Source organism: Rissa tridactyla, chromosome 15, assembly GCF_028500815.1.
Source record: "Rissa tridactyla isolate bRisTri1 chromosome 15, bRisTri1.patW.cur.20221130, whole genome shotgun sequence".
Taxonomy (NCBI): Eukaryota; Metazoa; Chordata; class Aves; order Charadriiformes; family Laridae; genus Rissa; species Rissa tridactyla.
In genome coordinates, this window is record NC_071480.1 from 7409687 (window position 1) to 7436796 (window position 27110).

At 48.1% G+C, this 27110-nt stretch overlaps 1 protein-coding gene across 12 annotated transcripts; it reads left to right on the top strand.

Annotated features, from left to right (window-relative positions):
• The first annotated feature begins 2475 nt into the window (after positions 1-2475).
• EXOC7 (exocyst complex component 7) lies at positions 2476-25658 on the top strand. 12 transcript variants are annotated; one of them, XM_054221428.1, is made up of 22 exons: positions 2478-2673; positions 3494-3559; positions 4352-4536; positions 5218-5323; positions 5860-6082; positions 7345-7512; positions 8555-8566; positions 13587-13679; positions 14667-14735; positions 16083-16228; positions 16555-16707; positions 17632-17730; positions 18362-18424; positions 18741-18807; positions 21520-21558; positions 22617-22682; positions 23063-23183; positions 23611-23706; positions 24006-24069; positions 24618-24659; positions 24853-24986; positions 25402-25658. In XM_054221428.1, exons 1-22 carry the CDS (start codon positions 2614-2616, stop codon positions 25502-25504), a joined length of 2175 nt encoding a protein of 724 aa, XP_054077403.1. In that variant the 5' UTR covers positions 2478-2613; the 3' UTR covers positions 25505-25658. The 12 variants fall into 12 exon arrangements, with proteins under 12 accessions (XP_054077415.1, XP_054077403.1, XP_054077405.1 ...); XM_054221430.1 differs by lacking the exon at positions 21520-21558; XM_054221432.1 differs by lacking the exon at positions 14667-14735.
• The last annotated feature ends 1452 nt before the right edge of the window (positions 25659-27110 follow it).

The window sequence follows — 27110 nt, forward strand, 5'->3', positions numbered from 1 at the left end:
CAAGCCCTGAGCAGGCAAAGCAAAGCCCCTCTCTGCCTCAGTTTCCCCACCTGCAAATCAGGTCATTTCTCTTTTCTGCAGCGTTTTGGGTGACCAACGCCCTGAACACCTCGTCCTCAGGGGGAAGCGACTGTCACGTCCCCACGAGCAGGAGCCACTTCCTCATGCCTGTGGCGGCAAAAACTCCCGCTGCTGAACAACGGGGCCATGACGTTGTTGGAACCCCGCAGCCTCCACACCCCAAAGGTGTCAGGCTCCGATCTCATCCCGTGTCTTGGGTTTCGAAGCACTGGATCCACCTTTGCTCAGCAAATGCTGCCAAAGGGACTCATTAGCTCCCTCATTAGTGCACCGAAGCCCCAGCTGAACATTGCACTGAGGATGCAACCCTCATTCAGCCGTGTTGGCTGCGTTTTCCACCTTCTGTGCCCACGCTGATAGTGAGCGCATCCACCTGGATGAAAATCCCTTCTCTGGGAGAAGGGAAGAAGGGGAGAAGGGAAGAGCCCCTTTTTCTCCCTGTTCCCGCTCATGGAGAGGGAAGCAAAGGGCGACTCAGCATTCCTCCACGGCCGCTGCTGAGTCACCACGTCCTCCTTTCATCCACTGCAGAGAGCGATTCCGGCCAGGGGCCCTGCGGCTGGCGGTTGGCAGGGCGGGAAGAATGGCGCGGCCGCGGCGCTCCGGCGGGAAGGTGGCGGGACTGGGATTGTCTCAGAGCTGCCGTTCTGCCGGCTGCACCCGCTGCTGGAGAAACAGCCAGCAATGAGTTGTGGGTGTGTGTTTACATCCTAAAGATCCCAGCTGTGCCTTGTGGGCTTTTGCACTGTATTTTAACACACGTTCAGACTGTAGTGTTTCTACCTTTTCTTTTTCATTTTACCAGAAATAACCCCTGCTGCTTTGATGCTTTGCATTTGACCAGCAAGCCAGTTTTTTTCTGCTGCCTCCCCTTGGATGTGGCATTGCACCTCATGTTTGCACACACTCCAGCAGTTTTTACACAATTTACTGGCAGACTGACTTCCTGGACATTTATACACTCTTTACCATTCCACCCGGCAGCTGGGACGTGGGCTGGGTGCCTCCATCCTGGCTCCCCCTCTTCTCTCTGAGGGCTCAGCCACCCCATGAGGGGGTGACGGACCATTTTTGCTGGTTTTTTCAGGAGATATATAGCACTATTCAGGGGAGCACACACAATTGTTCCCCGCGCTCAGCGAGGGGAGTTTTACTTTTGGCTCTGGCTGCCCTTTGAATGAGGGGATGAGTGTTAGCAGAAAGAGCACAGATTGCTATAAAAAAAAAAAGAGATGGCTCTGGTGTACAGGGGAAAAAACCCTTCCCAATCACACCTGCCCAGTGTGGAAAAGTACAAGAGGCGCTGGGTGCTGACCCTGAACAGGGATCTTCTCTCTTATACGCATAGGACAAGTTCCTTTTTAGCAGGTGTCCCCATAGAACATGGGCAAGCCAATGTCACACACAGAAAACACAGTGCCTTGGCCGTGCATTGCCCCTCACAGCAGCCAGAGCCTGGGCACAGCTGTTTGCAGCGTGATAAGGTGGGTTATGAAACGCGCTGAAGTTGTCGAACAAAAGAGGCCCTTTTGGGCTGTTTCAGCTCGTTTCCAGAGCCTGCGGTGGTTGACAAGGGGAAGATGGATGGGAACGGGCTGGTCCCTTCACGTGGCAGGAGCCTTGCCTCAGAGCAGCATGAGACGGCGGGAGGCTGGGACTGTCTGTACTGATAAAACCAGCTCCCTGCTCCGGGCTGGACTTGGTTTATGGGGATGCAGAGCCCCAAAACTGCCCCAGTGTGTGATAAACACAGGCTGTTCCAGGCTGGACGTGGTTTATGAGGATGCAGAGCCCTGTAACTGCCCCAGTGTGCGATAAACCCAGCTATCCCCACACAGAAGGGAGAAGATGGCAGCGTCCCTGTGGTGGCAGGCTTTCTGGAAAATGGATGCAGGACTGGGGTAGAGTAACCTGCACTCCTGCAAACGCCTACATTTCCATAATTCGTATTCAACTTTCTATCATTTCATTTCCCTGGCCCAAACCCCTGTAATCTTCCTCCAGGCCTTGATTCTCCCCCCAGGTGTGTGGCAGAGCGGCTCTGGGCCTGGCTGCCCGCACAGCTTGGCAGGGGGGAAGTAGGGTGGCTTTGGACCCCCCCCCCCCAAGGACCCCGTGTCCCGTGGGGACGCCGCTGACATTGGGGTTGGAGTAGCGGGGATGGCGGGCTTGGGAAGCCAGGCCTGCCCTGAGAGAAAGGTGGTGCCATATCGGGGCCCGCCACACAAGAACACACCACACCACTCCCAACATGGCGGCGCAGCCGGGCCGCCACTCCCAACATGGCCGTTACGAGGGACACTGCGCATGCGCCCCTTCCCCTGGGGACAACTACGCATGCGCATGGCGGCCACCGCCTTTCCGGCCCCTATTCAGGCATCGGCCACTCCGCAGATGGTGGCTGGCCTCGCTGCGCATGCGCCCTGTGTGCCGCCGCTCCCAAGATGGCGCCGGGGCAGTGACGGCGGAGCGGAAGCCAGTGTCCGCGGAGGGACTGAACGGGGGAGCGCGGCTCCGGCGCCCCGCGGCAGGATGATCCCCACCGAGGAGGTATCGGCCCGCAGGAGGGAGATCGAGGACAAGCTCAAGCAGGTAGGACTGGGCAAAGGGACCCGCTGCGGGCCCGGACGGGGCCTGGGCCCGCACCTGCAGCCCCAGCGCGTTGCCTAGGAGACGGGGCTGGGAGGCGTCCTGGAGGTCCCCACCGGGCCTGGGGGCGTCCCGGCATCCCCCAAGGGAATGGTCATCCCGCTCCGGGCCTGGCAGCATCCCCAGGTCCCCTTCAGGGCTTAGGCCCTTGGTTTTCAGGGTCAAGGAGTATCTCTGCCCCCCTCGTAGGGCCTGGGGCCGGCTTTTAGGGCCTGGTAGCTGCTGGGGGCTCTCCCTTCAGGTCCTCAGATCTGGCCTGAGAGGCCAGCCTGTGCAGGCTGCTATTGTTTCCCCTGTCTCTGAGCTTTGATGGCTTGAAAACAGCCCTTGGTGGTTGCTCTGTGTTGGCCACTTGAGCTCACAGCTGCGCGTGGGCTTTGTATGATGTGAGTGCAACACCTGTGTTGTGCTGTGGCAGGGAAATGTGTGGTCTGAGTCTGTGTGCCTCTGTGGTGAATTTGTTAATTTCATATAGTGCTGTGACTTTAGTGTGCTCGTGGTATTGAAGGGAAACGAGTAATCCATAAAAACCTCAGTTGTTACGTTATGTGTTGCTCACCTTGGGTTAGTTGCCCTGATTTCTGTTAAGAGGCAGCATATTTAAATGCAGCCTTAAGCATATTAAAACGTGGCCTCGGCATCAGACCAAACAAGGTTTGCTGCAGTGTTTACTAGGACTTGTAAAAAACCTACATGTGATGTTTAGTGAATTAAATGCTTCGTGTTCCAAATTGAAGACTTATTTTTTTCATCCTACTGACAGGAGGAAGAAACTCTGTCCTTTATCAAAGAGAGCCTTGAGAAGAGTGACCAGCTTACAAAGAACATGGTAAGGAGGTCCTTGAAGCTCAGCCTTAATATTGGGCCTGGGTTTACTTTTTCTTAGCAGAATCTGTTTTCAAGGCTGTCATTGTGCCCATCTGAGGAATGTAGAGCCATGAACCACTTGCTCTGCGTTGCTGTTTTACATTTCAGTGGCTGGGCAAAGGGGAAAACTGATGAATGGTTCAGTCCTAAGCTTCTCTCCTGGGAAGATGAGGGCTCAAATGAGCTGTTGGCCATGTCTCTTTACGGTCTGTCCTCTCTCTTGGGAAGAGGTATTAATAGACCCCACACTAGTTTGTGCAGCAGCATCATCTTGTTGCTTCATAAAGTTAGGTCTCATTTGGAGTTTTATTTTGGGAGTGTTCTGTTTAAGAGGTAGAAAGTAATTATTGTGCTCTAATTGCTTGTAAGCCCTCAGCTAGTATAGTATGTACAGTTTTGGGCTCAGTGCTTTAAGAAAGTCACAGAGGCACCACCAGAGAAGTGTGGAAAACATAACATAGGAGTGAATCTTGAAAGAATTACATTTTGGCATGGAACGTTATTTTCATGCTTTACAAACATTTAATTCAAGATTAGCCCACCTCTGTATGACAGGTCATCTGTTTTGTGATTCCTGATAGAAATTAGCACATAGAGGGGTTAAACAGCCCACCTAAGGAGCCATGGCAAATTAGTAGCAGAGCCCGATAAGAGAAGCTGAAGGTGCCTGATTGCCCTGCTCTAACTACTCTCCTACTGCGCGGATCCATGTAGAAGGATGTCCTCAGCTCTCTGTTTTTCTCTTGGCATGTAGGTTTCTATCCTCTCCTCGTTTGAAAGTCGTTTGATGAAGCTGGAGAACTCGATCATCCCTGTCCATAAACAGACAGAGAACCTGCAGCGCTTGCAGGAGAATGTGGAGAAGACCCTGTCCTGCTTGGATCACGTCATCAGTTACTACCATGTAGCGAAGGACACAGAGAAGATTATAAAGGAAGGGTGAGTTGAGCAGAGCTTCATCCTATTGAACTTTTGTGAGGGAGGTAGGGGAGCTGACTCCACACACTCATCATAGTGTTCCTTGTACCCTTCCCACACTCTTTCCCCACCATCAGTCCACAATAAAGATGCCTTACTTGACCTTCAGCAATCCCCAGAAGGCAAAGTCTGCTTAGACTCTGCACTGGTGTCTCTTCCGGGTTTTGTAGACAGGCTGCCATGAATCCTGTGGGCATTGGTGGCTTCTCTTCTTTCCTCCATCCTTTTCCCAAAGGTTCTTCCTGCCCTGTTGATGTTGTCTCTCCATCCAGGATGAATCAGACCTGTCCTGGAGCCTGCTTTCAGTCTCTGGGAGGATGTTGTGATGGCCCTTCTTTGGGGTGGGATGTGCAGCTTCCTCCACATTTTACCATGCAGGCCTGATTGGGAGAGGAAGGCAAGGCTAAAAGTTGTGTGCTGTTCCATCATCAGTACTTCTGCACTTGCTGCATGGATTGGGTGTTCTGCTGTGGCACTGAGTAGACACAAAAGGGAATCCCGTGATCTCCTCCTAGTTGAAGAAAATGGAATTGAAATTGTCCTTGTTACTTTTATCCTGAATTTGGTCTGGTGCTTTCTTGGTATCTTCTTTCTTTGCTTTTTGGGGCACTCACTGCTTTTTATTTTTGGTTTTATTTTCAGCCCCACTGGGAGGCTGGAGGAATACTTGAATTGCATGGACAAAATCCAGAAGGCAGTGGAATACTTCCAGGACAACAATCCAGACAGCCCGGAGCTGAACCGTGTGGTAGGTTGTGGGTCTGGAACCTGGCATGGGTGAGAGGGACAGACGTACCCCTGCTGTGTGCCCCCTTGCTGAGGGGGGCTGACGGGCTTGCTGCCTGGTGAAGAAGGTGTTTGGGCACAGCTGAAGAAACAATTCTTTTGGCTTCTGTTTAACTCTGCACTCAGCAGCATTTCTGCTTGTGGTGTTTTGCTCTCTGTGTGCATTGTGCCAGTAGGACTTCTGAAAGGGTATGTTGCATGTGTATTGGATTTGATTGAACCTCCTCCTGAGTCGCTCTTGTCAGTCGTTGAACTGCTTGAGCAGAATGGGAGATCTGTTTAAATCCCACTTGAAGACTGAGCAACTCCCAAGCATTTCTTTTTTATTTAATTCTCTTTAAAAGTCTCTTAGTTACAGGCGTTGTTGGAGTTTGAAGCGTGCAGTACTTCACAGTGGTTAGAAATGCTGCAGAAAGTGCGTTCTTGTCCAGAAACACTTGTGAGTGACTGATTACAGAAGCCGTGTGCTGCTTCTGTTCTTCTGCTGTTTTGTACTAGAAATCCCTCTTTGAGAGGGGCAAGGAGTCCCTGGAATCAGAGTTCCGCAGCTTGATGACACGACACACCAAGCCGGTCCCACCCATCCTCATCCTGGACCTGATCAGCGGGGACGATGAAATGGAGACGCAGGAGGAGATGTCTCTGGAGCACCTCCCGGAGAGTGTCCTGCATGATATCATCCGCATTTCTGGCTGGCTGGTGGAAAACGGCAGGAATCAAGGTTGGTAGCGCTGCGTGTTGTTCCCTTGTAGTTCTGTATCAGGCGAGTTCTCCCCAACTACTCACTCACATGTGGTTGAGAGCAAAAGTAGGGTGCTGAGGGTTGTGTGTAGCTCTGCACAGCTTGGCTTATAGATAACACACCTTCAGCCACGAAGCCTCTGCGTAGGTGTTGCTGTGGCTAACAAACCGTGGGTCACACTGCTGTTGGTACCTAGCAGCTCTAACAAACCTAGTGACTGCCTTACTGGTACCTTTTTGTGAGTAGTTCGGTTTCCTTTCAGTCACCTTCCTGCATTTTTTACAGTGTTTGTGGTGAGACTGAAGTGTGATTTGTCAGTTGAACACAATGATCTCATGGTGGATATGAGGAGGAAAAAAAGCTGTGTAAATAAAGCACAATTTTTCTTAGTGTATAGTCTGTCCTATAACAGAAATCCATTTGACTTGCCTCTGTAATGCCTTCTCATGGAGCTGCAACTATCTAGTGCTCAGGTATTATCAATGTGAAAGGCACTGGTCACTTATTCCCATTTGGGAACTATTCATGAACAGAACTTTTTGTATTAAATGTGACCTAGGATGGGGGGAAGGCAGCACAGAATAGTTTCTTCGGTCGGTACCTGACTCTTCTTTCTGAGTTCTGCTGTTCTGCAGCATCAAAATCTACCTACAGCTTTATGCTCTTTTATTAACTTTTCCTTTGGGATTGAATAACTTTGTGGACCTGTTACAGGAAACATGTACTTTCACATACATACAGCTACTAGAATCAATGATTTACTTCTGAGTGGGGATTACTGTGCTTACAAAGTATGATGAACATCTTTAAAAGCTTCTTAAGAATTTTTCCATGATCAAAGGCAACTCAAGCATATATAGCATATTTCATTAGTTGGTTTGTATTCTGATTTTAAATGATGAACACCTCATTTAGTTCCTGAGTGCTCTGAATCCTGAGAAGTGTGTGAAGTCTCTCTTGCTAGCAGCTGACAATATCTTGCACAGATGTCTCCCATCAGTTGCACAACTGATCTGCTCTTGGTAGTGGTGCCCAGACTTAATGTTGTGTGTGGTGGGAGGGCTGGAATGAATACTGCTGGGGGAGGAGGAAGAAGTTTTTGAAGAAAATAGGAGAGGGAAGGAAAAACTTACTTGGGGACCCACATCAATCAGCGGCATGGAGTGTTTCAGGAAAAGGTTTTTTTTACCATATAGTGTTCCCTGTTTGCTTATAATCTTGTTTCTACCTTGTCTCCTTAGATTTCATGACTGTTTACTTCCAAATCCGCTCTGTCCAGCTTGACCGCTCCATCAAGGGGCTGAAAGATCATTTCCGTAAGAACAGCTCCTCCACCGGGGTGCCGTATTCCCCTGCCATTCAGAACAAAAGGAAGGACACCCCCACCAAAAAGCCAGTCAAGAGACCAGGTGAGTCCCTGAAGTGGGGGGATAGCTGTACTGTGTATCCTCTTGCCTGGGTATCAAACACATACCTGCAGGCCTTCTCACTGCTGAGGTAGCCTCTGTGTCTAAAATGTGCTCTTAGGACAGGAGCAGGGGTGAGATTTTGGAGATAAGCACCTCTTCTCTGCCCTGGATTCAGCATTGAGACGTTTTCTGTCTGTTAAGTCATCAGGTCTGTTCTCTCGGCAATGTAGAGGGAGGAGAGGGATCCTGTATACAGGGAGAGAAAAGGCCATTGCCTTAACAAAGGAGTAAGTAAAAAGAGACCCAAGAGGGCTATAAAACGATGTGATCTGAGAACACCTGTCCTCAGCCCTGGAATACGGAGTATAGACTGTGCCACAGCAAGATAAAAACTCAGATCTGATAAAACACATTACTTTAATTATTAGTTATGAATAAATTATTATTGTGCTAGGAAACAAAGAACTCATCAGGAGCTGAGATGGGGACTAGGTAGGTGCCTACAGAAATGAGATCCGGAGTTCTCTGAATTTTGGAAGGGCTGTTAAAGCTTTTGCCTTGGCCTGTCTCTGGAAGAGCAACGAATGTGGCTGGTGGCTTATTCCACCTCTCCTCATAATGGAGTTTTGCTGCATTTTCTGCAGCTGGTGAAGGCTGGTCACTCTGGTGCAGAGCTGGAGTTCCCATCTCTGAAGTGTGCCATCTAGTGGGAGCACGGCCAGAAGGAGGGCTAGCAAAAGTTAGCATGTACCTCCCACAGCAGTGCAGTGATATCGTGCCTTTGTGTGTCACAGCACCCTGTTGTCTCCTCTGTAATAGTGATGAAAGTCAGAAAAGTTCATATTTCTGTGGGTTTATCTGGCTAATACTCTCCCACGCTAATATTTTTTTTCCTGTGTTGTCCAAATACTCTTACTGGGCTCAGGAAAATAATGAGGAATGTGGGTAGGGACTGGGAGTGGATGGGATGGGTAAAGGGAAGAAAAGAAATACCCATTTTAATTGTGTTGTGTTTATTTTTATAATCCTGATGTGAATGCAGTCCTCATCCCAGGTAATGTGCGTCTATGTGTGCGTGTGCTGGCCCTGGTGCTCGCTCTCTTCACTTCTGTGTGTGGAGAGGCTTTGCTGGGCCTCTTCTTGCTAAAGCAGAGGGTGTGCCTGGGATATTTGGAGAGGGAGGGCTGCCTGGAAAATGCTGTGACATCCAGACATCACCCCTCTGGTCTTTTAAAATCAGTCTGTGCTATTGCTGTCATGCCCTAGAGCTGTTCCTGAAAGCTGATGTGCAAGTTGCAGTTGGTGAATGCAGTTAGTCTGCAAACTTCAGTGGATTTTTCCCTGGGAGCAGAAAACAACCCATGGGGGTGTCTCACACCACTCTTGGCTTTTCTCTGGAGTTTCGCAGGTAATTATTCACCTAAGAATTTGCCACCGGTGTTGGGAGACCTGTAGAGGACAATATCCTCCTGCTAAGAAGAACTAGCTATGCTGCAGATGGCAGAAAAACAGTGTTTAAAACTGATCTGAAGCATGATGGCAGTCATTTGTGTGTAGCTCATGAAGAGTGGCTCCTGCCTAACAGCATTACAATAGGTAAAAATTATTTTTTTTTTTTTTGTGGTTCAATATCTCTGTACTGGAAAGATGCCAGATGGGCATCTGTAATTGAGCCACAGGGAACTCTGGTTATGGATGCTTCAAATTTGGTCCACAGTTCTCAGTTATCACCTGATACTGGAAAGATCCCTGGGTTTTGGTTGCAGTGAAGTCAGCATGGTCAGCAAATCTTTCTGAGCAGCCTGCCAAACGGTAACATCTCCCCTGCACTCTCGGTAAACAGTCAGAGAGTTTTTTTTCATGAACAGATTAAGAAAAATCACTGGGACTCTTTTAATGAGTCTCAGATCTTGGGTGCTCATCTAGAGAGTACAGAAAGGAGCCCACACGTTTGAGAGCACAAGCATTTGTTCCCTACAAACAGGGCTCCTTCAAAATGGATGCATTTGGGCATCCAAAATTACTTGTCACGGTGAATGTCTTGGCTGTAGACTTGTCAGGAAACTTTCACCTCTTTTTGCCCAGTTTAATTGGAGTTTGTGAGATGGACCAGGTGGAAGCCACAGAGCACGGTCTGAAGGCACTTACAGAGCTGACAGTGTATGAAGGAAAGAGCATTTCAAATGATCTATTGGGGCATTGTTAATCTCAAGAAAAAGTAGTGGCTAATTTGTGCCCAATCTTCTGTGAACAAGGGCAGAGAAGCAGACAGTAGCTCTTGAAGGACAGGGGTGTTTAAATCTCATACAGCAGCCATCTCTTATGGCTGCTGAATTGTACTTAAGTGAAACTAAAAATGGGGGGGGGAAAAATAGTCTTTGAGCAGAGTTTCACAGTTTTTTCTGTGGTTCCATCAGCTTTCAAGAACAGCTACTGAGCTGGAGGTCTTACAGCCCTCTTTGCACTGGCACAGTGGCCCTCTTCATAGCAATATTCATCTGGTGGTGTTTGATTCCCCCGGATTTAGCCTTTTTTCAATTGTGGAAGAAGAAATTTTTTTCCTGTGCTATTGCTTCAGTAAGTAAAGTCAAGTTCTGCCAATTTGGGTTTCAGACAAGGGATTTTTCTCATGATTCCAACAAGTGAGTTAATTTTCTTAGTCCTTAAGGAAGAATATCCCAGTGCACACCCCAATGCGCACTTTAACCTGTTGCAAGGGATAAATAACAAACTAAATCTGTGCTAACTAAACAAGTGCTATAACTTGTTTACCCACAAAGCAAAGCGCAAGAGAGGCTACAGCTAAAGGAAAGGTGAGGTATTAGGGACAGGGTAAGAAGGCGGAGACAGACAACCCCCCCTGTGCTCCCCCAGGTACTATGTTGGATTCTGGAGAACTTGTTCCATATCCATGTGTTGTTTCAGAGGGTTTTCATCTCTCTGTTATTGTTTTATTTGTTGGTGTACCCTGTACCGTCTCCTGTTGTTACAGCCTGCAGTTGAAAATCTGACTGGTGGAGGCACTTCTAAAGCAGGGTCATCGTCTCTTAACTGAAACTTGCCAAGTCAAGTTGGACTGATGAAGCAATCTGGGCTTTTTTTTAAGTAGTTTGCTGTTTGAAATGTCAGCAGTCTGTCTCAGAGAGCAAGTGTATTCAGATTCAGATCATCCTGCTGCGAATATATGCACAGAAAATATTGTTTCTTTGTGATGCCTGTAGACCCAGTGTTCTTTAGTTGGCTTGACAGCAGCAAGTAGCTCAGCAGCTCTGCATTGCCAGGGAAGGGTAGGGCCAGAAGATGCCTGTAGGAGCACCCAGCCTCGCTGCCTACAAGTAAAAGCCAGAGAGCTTTAGCCAATTTATGGAGACTCCAGCAGCTGGTACTTAAGAAAAGAGGATGTGTTGCCCTTCTGCTTGTTTAGAAAACTGCCTAATGGAAGAGAGAAACAGGAGAACAATGTGGAATTGGAAAACTGTGCCTCATGTGTGCCCAAAAGCCACTTTATTTAACAATTGGGCTGCAGGCGTAAAAGTTTCAGGTGTGTTTTGACTTGTTTTTTTTTTTTTTCTTTTGCGGGGCTCTTTTCAAGCTATAGGGAGCCCTTTTCCAGTTTCCTTAATGCTCCAGTTTACCTAGCGGTGAGGTGCTACCTGAAGGCAGGCTGTGGAGTCTTTGTGTGGCAGAATAAAGAGCCTGTTCCTCCTTCCCGCTTGCCATATTGATCACTGCCTAGCTTGAATGTGATGTTTTCATTAGTAGCTGAAACGCCATCCCATTTGGTTTGCGAGCTGCCTAATAGGGGAAAACAATCATGGAACAAAAGCATTTGGCTTCCACTAGAATCTATTAAAGCCTGATTATAATGCTAAGTAAGAGGGATGCAGCAGCACTGAAGCGATGCCCATGAACAGTGAACACTCGGTGTGTGGCAGCGTAAACACAGGTAATTGTGTTTATGCAAATAAAATGCAGCAGAGGTGTTTCAGCTCTCATCTGAGAAGAAACTGTCAGAGGTGGGCTGTGGAGACGTGCACTGCATACCTGTGAAGTGAGATCCTGTTGACAGCAGCTGCAGTTGTGCTGTCTGCTTGGTTTTCACACCAGTTTACCCTCTTTATTTCACACCCTACACCCCCCCTCCCCCTGGATACTTGAAAGTGGGAAAGATGACAGAACTGGTACAAGAACAGTACCTGGGTTGAGCTGCTCTGCATCAGCTGGGCCATGGTAACAGCAGTAAGAAAGAGCTTAGTGCATATCTCCAGAGCTTGCTACAGTCCTGCCTCCTCAGAGAAACCTGCTGATGTGCCCAAGCTCTCGAGGTTTCTGAAAGTAGCTAAGAATAACGTGAAAGTGTTGGGTGTGAAGAGCACAGGGAAGCTTGGAAGAAGAGGCGTAGCCCTCCCATTTCTTCATATGGCAGAAGCTAGGAGCAAATGCATCAGCACAGCAAGGGTGTAAGTCTTCCCACCTGGTGTAGGTCTAGAGGGGAGAAGTTTCCTGCTAGAAGAATGCTTTATGGATATGACTTTTTTTTTCTTTACTAAATGGTTGAGAACTCTTTGAACTGGTAGAAGGAAAATGTTGCTGGTAAAACATTACACTTGAAGAACCATGTTCTGTTATTTAGGAAGTGCACCAGCTTAAGGCAGCTTGGTAATTCAGTGGGAACTTCTCTCTCCTGTTCTCCCCCGTTAGAGATGCACTGTCTGGGGGACTCGAAGTTTCCTTCCCCCTGCCATATATCCCTTCATGGGATGAAGCTGCCCTGCACCCCAGGATGCTGTTCTGCAGCAGTCTGTACGTGGGCTTCCCCTCAGGATAGTGGTCCTTAGCATTTGGGCAGCCAATGCTCATTTCCAGGCTGCACTGTGGCTTACAGTTACTGGTGGAAGTAGGGATTTTCTGCATGTTTGAAGTATTTATTGCTTTAAAGCAGAAGAACAATTCTTAATTTTGGCAGCAGGATTTTTATTTCGTGGATCCTTCTTCATTTACTCAGCCCAGCTCTGTTTCATTTGGGTCTCCTATAGAAACTCCTTCTGCCTTCCCAAAACTTTCTGTTCCGTGTTGTGCAGGCAACAGCAAAGCTCTGCTGTGAGAGGGTGTCCGTGTGCTTGTGATAATTGTAGCTTGTTGCATGACGACTAACCTTTTAATGTGGAAACAGTGCTTAGTCTTCAGTTGTCACATTAATGCTTTGTTTTGTGCTTTCTAGCTGTATATCCAGCGTTGGCTTTTGTTCAGTTCTGTCTGGTTTTTGTGTGTGTTAAGTATAAATCTTTTAACCCAGTGTTATTTTTTTTTTCCATGGTTTTAATTGATTTGCAGTTCCTTAGAAGAGAAGTGTCTTGGGGATTAGAGTGACTTAATGCGAGTTAGACATGGGTGGGCAGCATCCATTATTCTGTGATTCCTGTGATGGGAATTGCTGCTGCAATTGCTCTCTGGAGCCCAGAGGTTGTCACCCTTTTATCGCTTCCTGTGACACCAGAGATCATTCCTTGTCTTGGCTGTGGGGCTCCTGATGGGTCTATATTGAGCATGCTCAGAAAATACCCCTCTGAAAGGCACCTTTTTCTGCAGCTCTAATCAAGAGGCTGCAATTAGGCTCTGGGGAGCAGGCAGTGTGTTCCTGGACAGGAATTGCCCGTACTGCAAAGTCCTGCTTCCACAGCTGAGGGAAAGCAACAAACCCTTCCCATTTCGATGCAGAGTAACGAGTTAAATAAACTCATTTACAGGGTGCTTTGTTGCTTCCCTTCTCTGATCATGTTTTCTCACACAGCCATACCACCTCACCAGACTGATTTGAGCAGTCCCTGATTCTGTAACCCTGGCTGGAATTCATGCCTCCACCCTCAAAGCAGGGAAACAGTCTGGAAATGCCATTGTAACTGCACACTTGGACATGAGTTTGGGGTTCACTTTCCTGTACTGAGCATGCTCATTGGTGCCCAGCATCCTCTTGCTGGGCCCAGGTGACTTGCTGGTGGAGGGCTGGTGTTCTGGGTTTGTTTTCTTTCACTCATTTTCTAGGTCTTGTCTCTTCTCTCTGGCTCTGGTGACAGGCACGATCCGTAAGGCTCAGAACCTTCTGAAACAGTACTCTCAGCATGGTCTAGATGGGAAAAAGGGGGCCTCTAACCTCATTCCTATGGAAGGTAATCACAGCTCTAGCTACTTCATCCTTGACTTTCTCTGTGTATCAGCCTTGCTTTTCCAGGTGGGACTTCCATTAGCCCAGTGCTTGGTGGACAGCATTGGATAGGTACAGCTGACCTTGGAGAATCAAGGAGATGCTGGAGGGCCAAATTATTCTTCTGAATTTCGTGTCTGAACTTCAAAGTCTCCATAAACATGAGTACAGGTGGAGAGGAATGTTACCTTAAAGCAGTTGACCCACCATAGCCACCTGGTTAATGGAAGCTCTGCTCTGATGACATCTGCTTGTGGTGTTTCTGTTTTCTTTTCTTTTTGCCTGGACTTTGAGACACATCCAGTTTCCTAGTGACCTTTCCAAACCTGATGTTGAAGTGTAAGACCACAGCTAGCTCAGTGCATTGTGCCTGTACATGTTCTCTGTGGAGACCTTCCTACGTGGTCATCTTCCGTATTTTGGTCTCCTCTGCTCATACCGGGTAAGGGAGAAGAGGTCACTTGCTTCAAAGCATCTGTAAGACCTTTCTGCCTCCTGCTATGTATGCATGCGAAGTAGATCTCTTAAGCACCTACATTGTAGTCTACTGAATCCCAGATGGTGACTAATATCACTCATTTGGGGGGAAAAATTCTCATGCTGAGCAGGAGATGGGCTTTGATTTTTGGATTTGTAATGGCTGAGGTACAAATTGGGCTGCTGGTGCCTGCGGTCCCATTCAGAACTTATGGCAGGAGGTTCAAGGGACTCCTGTGACCCAACAAATGACTGAACTCACACTTCTCATCAGGTTTCAAAGGGTTGCTACTGCTACATAGCCCAACAAAGGGATTTGGTCAGGTAGCATTCCTGGGACTCTGTAGGGAAAAAAAAGTGTCCATCAGATCAAATAAGCCAAGCTTGAAGCAGCTTCCAGCCAGTGTGAGCATCCATGCTGTAACCACCCTGGATAAATTGCGCCTTCTGTTTGTGCCGGCTGACATCTCACTAGGTCATGAGCATGATTTACGAGTTAAACACCTTTCCGATACCCTGAGCGACAAGCATGGTCCGGCTGCCGGTAAGTACCGTGTTGTCACTTCATAACAAGCTGGCTAACATCCCTTCTTTTCAGCATGTTTCACAGTAGTTTTGTAGCCAGTGGCTGTTCGTCTACATGGGCAGTCCTGGAGCATGGGCCTTCTCTGGCTAAAAAGCTCTGGCTCTTCTCAGTAGAATTCACTCCTACTAATCTCACACACACACCCCAAGCCCTCAAACAGGGAACCCCAACTTTGTCCAACCAAAGACTGGTGGCCACCATGCTGAGGGGCACTTTCCTATATGTAGCTACTGGCTTGTTTGGTGCTGAAGTGAAGCAAACATGAAAGTGGTCACATGTGGCATGCAATACAGTGGGCCACTCTCCACCATAGGCAGTCTGTAAAACCACATCACATTTGTGTGTCCCCTGCTGACCATAACTTTTCAAAGATCAACCTGAGGGACCTGTCAGTGTAGGGAAGAATTGGTTCTTTCTCTGTCAAAAGGTGCAGATGTTGCTGGGAGGAGAGAAGCAGCAGCCCATAGCCTAGAGAAGGCCTCTCTGTGTAATCTTACTGTCTTGTAGTGGTTACTACAGGGGTCTGAGTAATGCGGGATTGTGTGAGTCTGTTTATGTCTGTCCTGCTGACACTTCCAGCTAGTGGTTGGCATGAGTTGGTGTGGGCCTTTGTATCATACCGGCACTTCTCATGCCTACCACATAGGTTCTTTGATGGATGTTTGCCTGAGACATTCATATGCTCCGACTCGAATATTTGCATTTGTGTGCAGCGTTGTGTAACAGATAGCTCACCTAGCTGTGCTGATATTCCTGCTTCATAGGATTTAAATGTTCATCCGCCTGTTTTTTATCTTCTGTTTCTGCCTGTGGGAAGAGGCTGCCTTCCAGGACAGCCTTGACTTCCCAGAAATGTTGATGCACAATGGCAGTTCTTCATCTGCATGATGGATGGAGATAAGGAGTTCTAAAAATACAAGCAGAGATGTTGAATAATTCACCTCAGACCTTCCTGAGTTTAGTACTTGGTGTTCAAGCCCTTGATTAAATTTAGTCTGTATCCCAGAAGAGCTCCAAACTTGCCTTCTGTCATAAGGCCGGAAAGAGCTGGTGTCCTGATGTGCTATTTCCTGAACTGCAGATGACTTTGCCTCCTGCAGGATATGCATAGCTTCCCATGCACAAATCAGGGTGCAGATTTGGTGAGAAGATAATTGTTCTCACATAAGGATGGGTGTAAAGCCAGAACTGTCTTTTCCAGAAGAACCTTGTGCTCCTTGTGTATGCCGAGGCCTTGGAATGAGCAGAGCTGCTGGAAGCTCAGTGTGAATTTCGTTCTCTCTTAAAACCATCTTGCCCTTTCAGGGAGGGATGACGTCTTCGACATCGAGATTGATGCGTACATTCACTGCGTTAGTGCCTTTGTCAAACTGGCCCAGAGTGAATACCAGCTCCTGACAGAAATTGTCCCAGAGCACCACCAGAAGAAGACTTTTGATTCTCTCATCCAGGTCAGTTGAGCCTCTCTGCTTGGCTTCCCTTGTAGAGGATACACACAAAGTCTTTTTCCCTTCCCCTTCGTTGTGAAGATGTGGATTCCACCACCTGCTATGGGTTCCCAAGAGCACCACCGGTTCTAGGGTCGTCTTCCAGGACCTGTGCAGGGAACCAGGGCCTGCAGAGGCCCTGGAGAACGTGTGTTCAGAGCCACTCACTGGGTACTGCAAATGGCCCATGAGCTAAATTGGCATCCTTAATGGGTATCCTGCATTTAGTAGCTTGTGCTGCCTGGGCAAATATCATGCTGCTTTCTTCTGACTCTCTGGCTTTGTTGCAGGAGTCATTAGATAACTTGATCATGGAGGGGGATAACATAGTCTCAGCTGCCCGGAAAGCCATCATCCGACATGACTATTCGGCTGTACTCACAATCTTCCCCATCCTTAAGCATCTGAAGCAGATGAAGCCAGAATTTGACCAGGTTTTGCAGGTAAATGTGATGGGATCGGAGAGGGTCCTGTGGTTTGGATTGTCTGGAGTACTCTCTGAAAGGGATGATCCCAGTGGCTTTTAATAAAGCCACACTGCTTCTGTCCTCCACAGCATGGAATGGAAATGACACAAATACAGTTTGCTCCTTTCTGTGATGTTGGACCAGCATCTCAGCATCTCTCAGCAGCTGTTCTCTTCACTTCAGTCATGACCTGGTGATGGACTGTCTGCATTACTCTGCTGTATATGTGGCCTCTGAGGTGTTGCAGCTCTGATACTATTGAGTTTAGTTTGTACTGTGCTCACTGACATATGGAAGATCAGCTGCTCTGAGGAGAGCCTGCTGCTAAAGGAGAAACTGCTGCCCCAGTGTTCATACCCCATTCAAGGAGTCTCACACACGGCACCCAAATCTTTAACTGCTCAGACCAGGGTCCCTTCGCAGCGGGTGACCCCAGTGGGCCAATGGGTGCCCCTTTTGACTCCTCATACATACGCTTACTCTTGGGCATGCTCCCTCCTTCAGGCTTGAACCTAGGTTTCCCGCAGCAGAATCTCATGTGTCACACTATTTTTATAAAATAAATACTTTAATTGAAAGGTCCAGCAGCAGGGTGAGCCAGGGAAGGGTGCCTCTGAAAAGGGAGGGTTGTTGACCAAAGAAATCCCTGGGCAATGGTCAGGTCCTGCATAGGAGGTCAGGGCAATGGTCAGGTCCTGGTCACCATTAGGGTCACAACATCTTGCCTTCCTGGCTGGCTGAAGAATGCAGGATTCAATGTGGTGGTGCTGTAAATATTCTCCTGGCACATGGGGAATTGAGAATAAAATGCTGGGGTGGGGGATCAGGGAGGGTAGGTGCTGAATGAAAGTTCAGATACTGTTTGTTTTCCTTCTCTGATCTGTTACGGCACTATTCCAGGGAACCGCAGCAGGCACTAAGAACAAACTACCGGGGCTGATCACTTCCATGGAGACCACTGGTGCAAAGGCACTGGAAGAGTTTGCAGACAACATTAAGGTAGAATTCTCCTCAATATTCTCTCTAGCAAGACCAGCAGGCTCAGAAGAGGGGGTTTCTGAGCAGTTTAACTTTCCACTTTCCATGAGAGCACATTGTTTCTGAGTCAGCAGGCCTGATCCAGCCAGCCTGTGCTTGCTGGCTTGCTTTGGACAGTCAGCTGCAAATACTGAATGCTGGGTGCTGATTTCAAACACAGGAGGCCTCTGCTTAAGACCCTTAACAGGCATACTCCAAATAATTTGACGTGAGCTTCCAGGCCTCTGCAGATATCAAATCAATCTCAGAATTTAATCCTATTTAAAAAGAAAGGAAAATTGCTGATTTGAAAAGCTTTGGAGGACTGGGGTTAAACTGTCCCTGTGTAAGGTGGGCTTGGTGAATGTGCTGCCTGGTAGGTGAACTGAACTTTTGATGGTCACATGCTGAACAAATGCCTGTGGTCTTGAGCTGCCCATACACAGGAGCTCTGGTTTCTGAGCACCAGGAGATGGCACTGTGAGAGCCAGGTCTGAGGTTGTTGAGAGACGCTGGATAAACAAGCCTACAGCTCACTTACAGCAGCAGATGTATTGTAGATGCCTTCAGTTTCCTTACATGCTTGCCTTATGTCTCTATCTTCTCTTCGTAGAATGATCCGGACAAGGAATATAACATGCCAAAAGATGGAACAGTTCACGAACTCACCAGCAACGTACGTGACGGTGATTTGAACCATCCTTTGTCAGAAAAAGCCTCTGAAGAGGTTTTAGAAAGAGCAGTAGGGAAACTTATTTTCTTAAGTTAAGCTGTCTTGAAGGGCAGTTAATTGTCTTCTGTGGATTAGCTAGTAACCCTTGCTGAGCCATGATGTGACTGTGTGGGTAAAACACAGCAACTCAAAGGAGTGTAGTGGCTTGTTTCTTGAAGGCTTTTAAGTGTGGAGGGACAAGTCGTCCTTCACGATCCTTAATAGCAGAGCACAGGAGATGCAATGTTGGTTGTTCATAACTTCCCTCCCTTGCTTCTAGGCTATCCTTTTCCTACAGCAATTGTTGGATTTCCAGGAGACAGCGGGTGCCATGCTGGCATCACAAGGTACATGCGTGGGGCTTGTTTGGGCATGTGGTTCCTTCCCCAGATTGTCTGGACATCTTCCCTAAAAAGATCAAACCTCAGCATGCACTGTGAGCTCATTCTCCTCCTGTCCTTCACCCTGTGGTTTGTCTTGTCCTCCAAATCTGCCATGACCACATAGTTGGTTATCTGGAGAACTCCAAGGGATGCAGAGAGTTTCCCTGCTGGCCTTCCACACTTGCTCCTATCAGGTACTCTTTTGATGGTTTTTGCTGATGTGCTCTATGGTATCAAGAGAGGATGGCTTAGTCATTTAGTTTCAAATCTGACACTGGACTGGTCCTCTGACTGTACTGGAGTGAGGATGGCTGGTCCAGCTGAGTTAGCTTTAGTTTAGCTGTGTGTTGATGCATTGCCGCTTTTCTCTGCGACATCCTCTGGTCAGAATGTAACAGCAGCAGCAAGAATATTCTCCTCAGTATCTAGCCATGGTCAGCCTGGGACTCCTGGGCTATTTGTGTGCCACATGCCCTAACAGAGAGACAAGTTTTAGCTCTGCTCTCCAGGATGCTAAAGAGACTAGTTCCAGAAATACATGGATCAGAAGCTGAGAGCTGCTGCATCATGTAACGGGATGCTGCTGTGTATCAGAGCATGGTTCTTAGTTCTGTGCAGAGCAACAGCTCCAGCTCTCTAGTGAGCCTTTGGCCCTGGTAGAGCTCGTGCTTTCAAGTAGGTTGAAATAGAACAGGCTGGAGAGGTGGAGAACTGAGGATTCAGGGTGCACAGGGACCTGAGGAGGCACAGGCCACTAGCTGGTGTTTGGAGAGAGGCTTAGGGAGCTCATTAGGAGCAGGGGAAGGGGGAATCTTAGAGCTGCCTCCAGACTTTTATCTGCAATTCCTGCTTGGAAAATTCTGTCTGTTCTAAATTTACTCGAGCTACGATGTCTCTGCTTCTTGCCACATCTGTAGCCACTGCCTTATGCCCTCTCCACTTGTATGCGCAGTGCCTCCTGGGTCTTGACTCTCTCTCTCTCTCCTTGGCCAAAGAGATGGTCTGAGTGTTGTTTTTTTTTTTTTTTTCTTGGAGAATCCAACTGTTTACCATGTTCTTCCCAGAGTGGTGATGTCAGCACTGTTGTTTCAAAGTCTTGGCACGTTGTCATGCAGTAGGAGCTGATTCAAAAGGTAGCATAGGCTTTTTTAATTTTTATATTGGTCATATAACAAAATGTGACCATATCCATGATACATAACCCATTTCTTTTCTAATTGTGTCTGTGTCATGGTTTTGGCCAAATTGACCAATGGCCGGTGACAGATGCTACCCCCTCACACCCCTTGTACAGGGTGGGGAGGAGGAGAGATAGAGATTTACGAGTTTAGAAGAAACTAAACTACTTTAATGAAATATTAATAATAAAAAGGAAAATAATGAAATAGATACAGTATATACAAAACCATATTAAGCTCCCAGGATGACATCACCAGCAGGCAGTGGGGAAGTCCCAGACTGGACTTGGTGATAAGTGGGAACTGGGTTCCAGAGTTGGAGTCAGGAACACACGCATCGGGATCAAAGGCAGGTGAACAGACAGGGTCCTCCTTGAATGTCAGCCATTGAAGGAAGGGAGTTGCCCCTTTGATCCCTCAGCTTTTATACTGAGCATGGGGCAGATGGGATGGATTACCCCTGTTGGTCAATTTTGGGTCACCTGTCCTGTCTGCTCCTCCCCACAGGTGGGACCCCTCTACGCCTTTCTGTTTCTGACCCTCCAATGGGGCAAATAACGAAATTAGCTGACCTTGGTTGTTACAGCAATCAGTAGAAGCAAGAGCCTCTCTGCATACCACTCCTCGGCACAAACTGTCTTATTGCTCTGAACGAACTGTTTTAGACACAACATGCTGTTAATTTCAGAGAGTTAGAAGAGGCCTGGCTAAGAAGTAAAACTACTGAACAGAAAGTTGGTTCTGTTTTACCTCAAACCAGGACGGTCTGGTTGTCCCACCAGGTATAGAGGGATCCTGCTGTGTAAAGACAGCTTGAGGGGAAAAATGCCTCTTTGCAGTATGTTCAATTATTAAAGCTTGAAGTCAGTGTAATTTTAACAGATCTGGTGACGTGGGCTGACGTGTAGTACTTCAGAGCCGTGCATGAGATGACCCACAATCCAAGTATTGTAAATCTTGTTCTCTCCATCTGCAGTCAGACCATAGGAACCATCTACTGCCAGACATTCCCTGCTCTCTGCAAGTGTTGTTCTCATGCAGAAACAGCTCTGTCACTTGCTCCAAAAGCCAGGCCTGGCCCAACATGAGACACCCACGCAGGGCAGAGCTGTTCTGGGTGGGATGGCTTTGCTCAGGTTCTTGGGAAGGTTATATGGGCTGTGCAGTTCATTTCAAGGACCTTGCTACTGGCATGAGGGGAAGCTTTCTATTGCCTCGAAAGTGGATTTGAAATTACTTGCAGTGTGTTGCTAAATACAACCAACCTCCGTAGCAGAGGAAGGAAGTGAGACTCTGCCTTTTCCTCTGTGATCTCCACTCCATTTGTGGCCTTGGAGGGACTCCTGCCTGCTCTCCTGTGTAGCTGTCTGGCTGCTTTGTGTTAATATCTGCTTTGTTCTCAAAGGGATGGTGGTCTCTAACCTGTCTTTTTGCACTTTGCATTTCTTTTTCTCTCTCCTCCCTCCCCTTTTCTCTCTGCTCTGCCTAATCTTTGTAGTTCTTGGGGACACATACAATATTCCTTTAGATCCCAGAGGTAAGCAGACTTACCCACATGTACCTGTTCATATTGCCTTGGGCTCTGGTGGTGTATTTTAATTTTTTATCCTCCAGGAGTGGTAAATAAATTAACACATAATTGAAAAGGGAAAAATGGGAGGGTAAAGTAACTCTTGCCAGGGGGCCGGAGAGAATAGGGAGGGCTTGTCACCAGCAGACAATGAGGGATGCCATATGAACTGAAACAGGCTAAAGACACTCTCATGGCACTGAATCTCTCTGGCATGGGTAGCAAGCTGGCCCAGCTGGTATCATGCTTTATCCCACGTGCGCTCCGCTCCTTATTGTCCGGCTCCCAGCAACAGGAGCCTCGAGGCTTTTCCCATGGGGTGCTTATGAACTCGGACCACCCGAGCTATGCCCAGCTGCCAAACTCTGGTGGGGGGAGGAGGAGGTAGCTACCCAATGTGTCCCATGGGACCCATGCCCACAAGCCCTTGAGGGCAGAAAGCCATCTCTCTTATGCATAGACAGAGGAACACGTGCCAGCCCAGAGTCATTGCTTGCAAGGGCAGGCTCCCATGCTGGCGCAGTCCCTCGTACAGAGCCACACAGGTCCTATCAGCAACCATGGGGATGGCTGAAACTTTCCAGAGCCCTTCTGCTTGTTTCAGTTACTGTTGTGTGCCTGCTGTTAACAGCTCCAGCTCATTTGTTCTCTGATTGCAAATTCCTAGTGCTTACAAAACCTTCTCAGGTGGTGGGGGAAAGATGGGGAGAGGATGTGTTTAATGACTCAATTTCTGATCAAGTGGGTGTCCTCTGAGCAGTAGGAAGGAAAGGAGAGATTTCTGCCAGGGTGCTCAGCACTTGATGCAGATACAGCGATTGGGGGGTGCAGAGCTTTTCCACACTCACCCTGGATAAGCTGCTGACAGTTGGCACTAAAGCAGGGAGCTGATTTCACTGTCGATGGGAGCTCTGCACTAATTCCATAGCAACAGGGACGAGGCTTGTTTGAATAGAGGCAGGCTGACCACACATATGCCCCTTCCCCATGGCATGTTAACTGACCTAAGATGCTTTTCTTTTCAGAGACCAGCTCTTCAGCTAGTAGTTACAGTTCGGAGTTCAGCAGGCGGCTGCTGAGCACCTACATCTGTGAGTACTCTGCACACCTTCCCATTTCTGCCCCATCAGCTGTCCTTCACTTAGCTCATTCCTGGGTGAAGAGCGCAGGCTGTGTCTCTTACTCCATGGGATCTTTTCATGCTTGAGCTGGAGTCTGATGGGAGGCGTGGATGAAAGGGTCAAACTGGGAATTTGACTGTTACAGTTAGACAGGACCAAGCACAGTGCAGCAGCTCGCTGTGCTGCAGAGCCTTTTGTCATCAGCTGCCTTGAACCATTCTCACCCAGTGCTTTGCACCTTCATCCCCACAGAGGCTCTCAGCTGCCAAAGGGGCTCTGTAAAATCTTGCTGCTGTGTTTAACAGTAAGACAGTGAGAAACTTTTTGTCCTCTGCTCTTCCCTCTTTAAGGCAAAGTGCTGGGCAACTTGCAGCTTAACCTTCTTAGTAAATCCAAGGTTTATGAAGACCCAGCTTTGAGTGCCATTTTTCTGCACAACAACTACAACTACATTCTGAAATCCCTGGAGAAGTAAGTGTGTATCTGGGTAAATCTCCTTGAAGTCCAGGCTGATTCTAAGCATGGTTTTGGAGCAGGGCTCTGTATCGAGTGCATTTACCTGCTAGCATCTCGTCTCTGCTCTTTCTTCCATTCTTGAAACTGCCTTTTTGAAACCTTTGCACTGTTACAAACATCGCATTACATGGGAGTGGAAGATAAAAGTACCAGAGATGCCTTAGGTTGTAGAGAATGCTTTGATCTTGAGAGGACTGGGGATATGGCTTTGGAAAGTAACTTGTTTCTGTATCTGCTGTCTCTCCATTCGTGCATTTCAAGGTCCCTTCTATTGTAAGGGGCATAAAAGATCTTGTTGGCAGGGGCTTGAAATGTTGCCATCCTGCTAGCAGCTCTGACAGCAGCTGGCTCGTGTGCTTCCTCAGGTTTTCTCCTCTTTCAGGTCCGAGCTGATCCAGTTGGTAGCTGTGACACAGAAGACAGCCGAGAGGTCTTACCGGGAGCTCATTGAACAGCAGATCCAGACCTACCAGCGCAGGTCAGGAGACATCCTCTGCTCTTGCCTTAGTTTTGTCATAGTTTGAGGGCTCCTTGTGAGATTCATGGTGAATGCTGCTGGAGCAGTGGGAGAAATCAGCTGAAACCAGAGACTTGCATAAAACCAAAGCCAAGTATTTTGTTTACCAAGTGATTAATCTGACTTAAAGTGGCCACTGCAGAAAGCTTTGGGGTGTGTATTGTTTGTGGTGGCCTTTGGGTCTTGGGTGAGGACATAGATGTTCTGGTGAGACATGAGTAACTCCTCTTTGCGTCTTTCCCATGTCATTTCAAATGCAGCTGGCTGAAGGTGACAGATTACATCCTGGAGAGAAACCTGCCTGTCTTTCAGCCAGGAGTGAAGGTGAGAGGATGATCAAGGATGGTTTTAAGATTATAGAAATCGACGGAAACATCTTCTCCCTTGTCATATCCAAAAATTCTCAGAAACTTTCTTTATATCTCATGCTGGTATTACTCTGCAGAGTGAGTACTGTGGCTAGGACAGGATGGAGAGCAGCGCTGCCTTCTAATCTCCCCTGCCCCAGATTCATACAAGTGTTTTAATCTCTGCCTCTGTTCTTATATTTTGCACCTGAGCAGATGCTTCTATTTTGGATTTGAAAAAAACCTGACACCTTCCCTTAGAAAGGGCTAGAAGCATAAAGAAGTCTATTTTTATGTCTGTTCTGGCTGAAAATTACTCTTGTTAAATCTACTTCAGATGAAAGCCAATTGCTGAATGTAGGGTGTGCTGCTCGCTGCAGCTTTCTCTCCATCCTGCTTTAGGAGAAGGAATTCAAGCCAAGTAGGTAGGATGTTACTTAAGTTGGATGGGGAGTTGTGGGCAAACACTGATGTTGGAAATTTATTTCTGGATGTGAAATAAAATCCTTTCCCTCCTTGTTGCAGCTCAAGGATAAGGAGAGGCAGATGATAAAGGAGCGCTTTAAGGTAAGGGGGTGTTAAATGGCATGAGGACATCCCCTAGTTTGGGATCCCTAGATTGGGAGAGACAGTCAGACCAAAGATCTGCCTAAGGAGGAGACCGGGATGTTGACGATCAACAGTGGAGGGGAAGAACATCAGACTCGGTGTAGAGATGTCACTGCAGACAGGACACTCACTGAGTTTTACTTTGGGACAGGGTTTTAATGATGGGCTGGAAGAGCTGTGTAAGATCCAGAAGGCCTGGGCAATCCCAGACATGGAGCAACGGGACAAAATCCGCCGGGCACAGAAAACCATTGTGAAAGAGACCTATGGTGCCTTCTTGAACAGGTGACAACCTCTTGCAACATTGTCCTCTCTTCTTTGGATTTACTGAGGTCTTTGGGGCCTAGATTAGTCCTCGCTTGAGGCATTTTTCTACTCTCATGTCTTACCTTCTCTGCCTTGCATGCTAAAACATCCCTAAGCTGAACTCTATTAGTTGTGAGCGTCTGCTGTCACCCTGATTCCTTGGTCAGGATGAGTGCAGATGTTCTAGCTAGCACAAAGCTCTGGGCCACCCTGGGCTATTCATGCAAACCTCCAGAGACCAGTTGTAACTAGATCACTTGCTCCCTACAAGATACCCTGTCAGGTTCAAGTGGGACCCGCTGGAGCGGAGCTGATTTGTGGCAGAGGAGAGGCCAGTGAGTCTCTTTTGCTGGGTTCCAGTCATTTGTCAGCTGGGGGTTGTCTTCCTTTGCAGATACGGCAATGTGCCCTTCACCAAGAACCCTGAGAAGTACATCAAATACCAGGTCGACCAGGTGGGAGAGATGATTGAGAAGCTGTTTGACACATCAGCGTAAATCTCCAGCTGTCGCGTACTCTCCAGCTGCCAAGTACAAGTCGGCACTTGCTCAGCAACCTTTGGGACTCCCTTCCCTTCTTCCCTGCCCCATTGTGGTGGGTAGGGTGTTATACTTGTATTTATCAGATTTATAAACCTGTGGAAACACTCCATCCTGGCTATCTTTGCCTTATTGCATGGATCCAGAGCAAAAGCCCACTGTGATGCCATGTGGGATCTTGTGTTTGCATGTCTTCAGGCCTGGGTATAAACGTTCATGCTCTGATGCACAGCAGACGTGGTGAGCGTGTACGTTGTGGGTACTGTCCTTCTGTTCAGGCCAGGAGGCTGTAAGCTCCAAATGGTGCTGCCTGCTTCCCTGATGGGTTTTGGGAATCTCAGTTCTGTAGGATCCCAAAGGATTTTCCCATTGTTACTCTTAACTGTCACTTAGTTCAGTGATGGGGTGAGATGACGATTCTGGGGTAGGTTGGTGCCTGGCAGGCCTGCAGCCTCATGATGTGCAGGGGATGTTTTACCCCACAGCTTCATGAGCTATCCCAGTAGCACTTCTCTGTCCTCTGTGAGGCCGCAGTAGAAAGGGTGATGGCAGACTGGAGCAGTGAGAACCAGAGGGAGCTCCATGGCATCCTGACTGGTTGCTGCTCCCTTGACCGGAGGCAGGTTATGTGTAGAGGTGTTGCCATATTGATTTCTGCAGAGCGCCTTCTGTCCATCCCTATTTTAGTTTGTCTGTCTTGTTAAATCTGATGTTTCTCTCGCCTGCAAGCAGCCAGGTCAGTTTGCTTCACTTAACCTGTGAGAAACAAGCGCTACTTTCCTGCGAGCCCAGGAGTGATGCTGCCAGGCTTTGCTATGGGAGCTGGACTCGCCATCTTTGCACTGAGGTTTTCAGAGCTTTGCAGCACGTACGTGTTTCTGTGGTCTCTGGCCAGGCACCTCCTTCTCCCACCTCACTCACTCCTGCTGCTCGCCCTACTTTATGTGGTCTTGTCCATTGTTTGCCCATGGTAACACTTGAAATATAGGGTTTCCATAGAGCTAGGGGAGCTCACAATAGCTGCTACTTTACAATTTGGAGCAAATCCATTATACACCCAAGCGCGTGTTTACAGGAGTGAATGTACGCTGGTGTCTGATTAACCCAGTAGTGGAAGAGCTGTTGTGTTGCAGTCTGGGGCTCTGCAAATAGCACGGGGAGGTAGAGAGGACAAGGCAGACTCAGCATGAAATAGGGAGTGGGAACAGATGGCAGAAAGGTAGGGCTGTGGTTTAACCCTTCTGCTGCTGTGCATCCACCATGCCCTTTCTTCCCAGCAGGAGCGAACGCTCTGGGTGGTGAGTGTCAGGGCTATGAGGTGGGCTGTTCCTGCGGAGAAGTCAGGGTTGCACATCCTGGGAAGGGTGTCACTGGATAAGACAGGCCAAGTGGCAAAGGGCAGAGAGGTGACAACCCATCTCACCCCATGTCACATGGCAGGTGGATGTTAGAGCCTGGAGGAGAAGGCAGGTCCTGCTGTGGCAGACCCAGCCACCTGCCTGGGCTGCTGCCTCTGCAGACAGCTGTGCTTCAGGTAGCTCCTGGCCTAAAACCCTCACCTCCT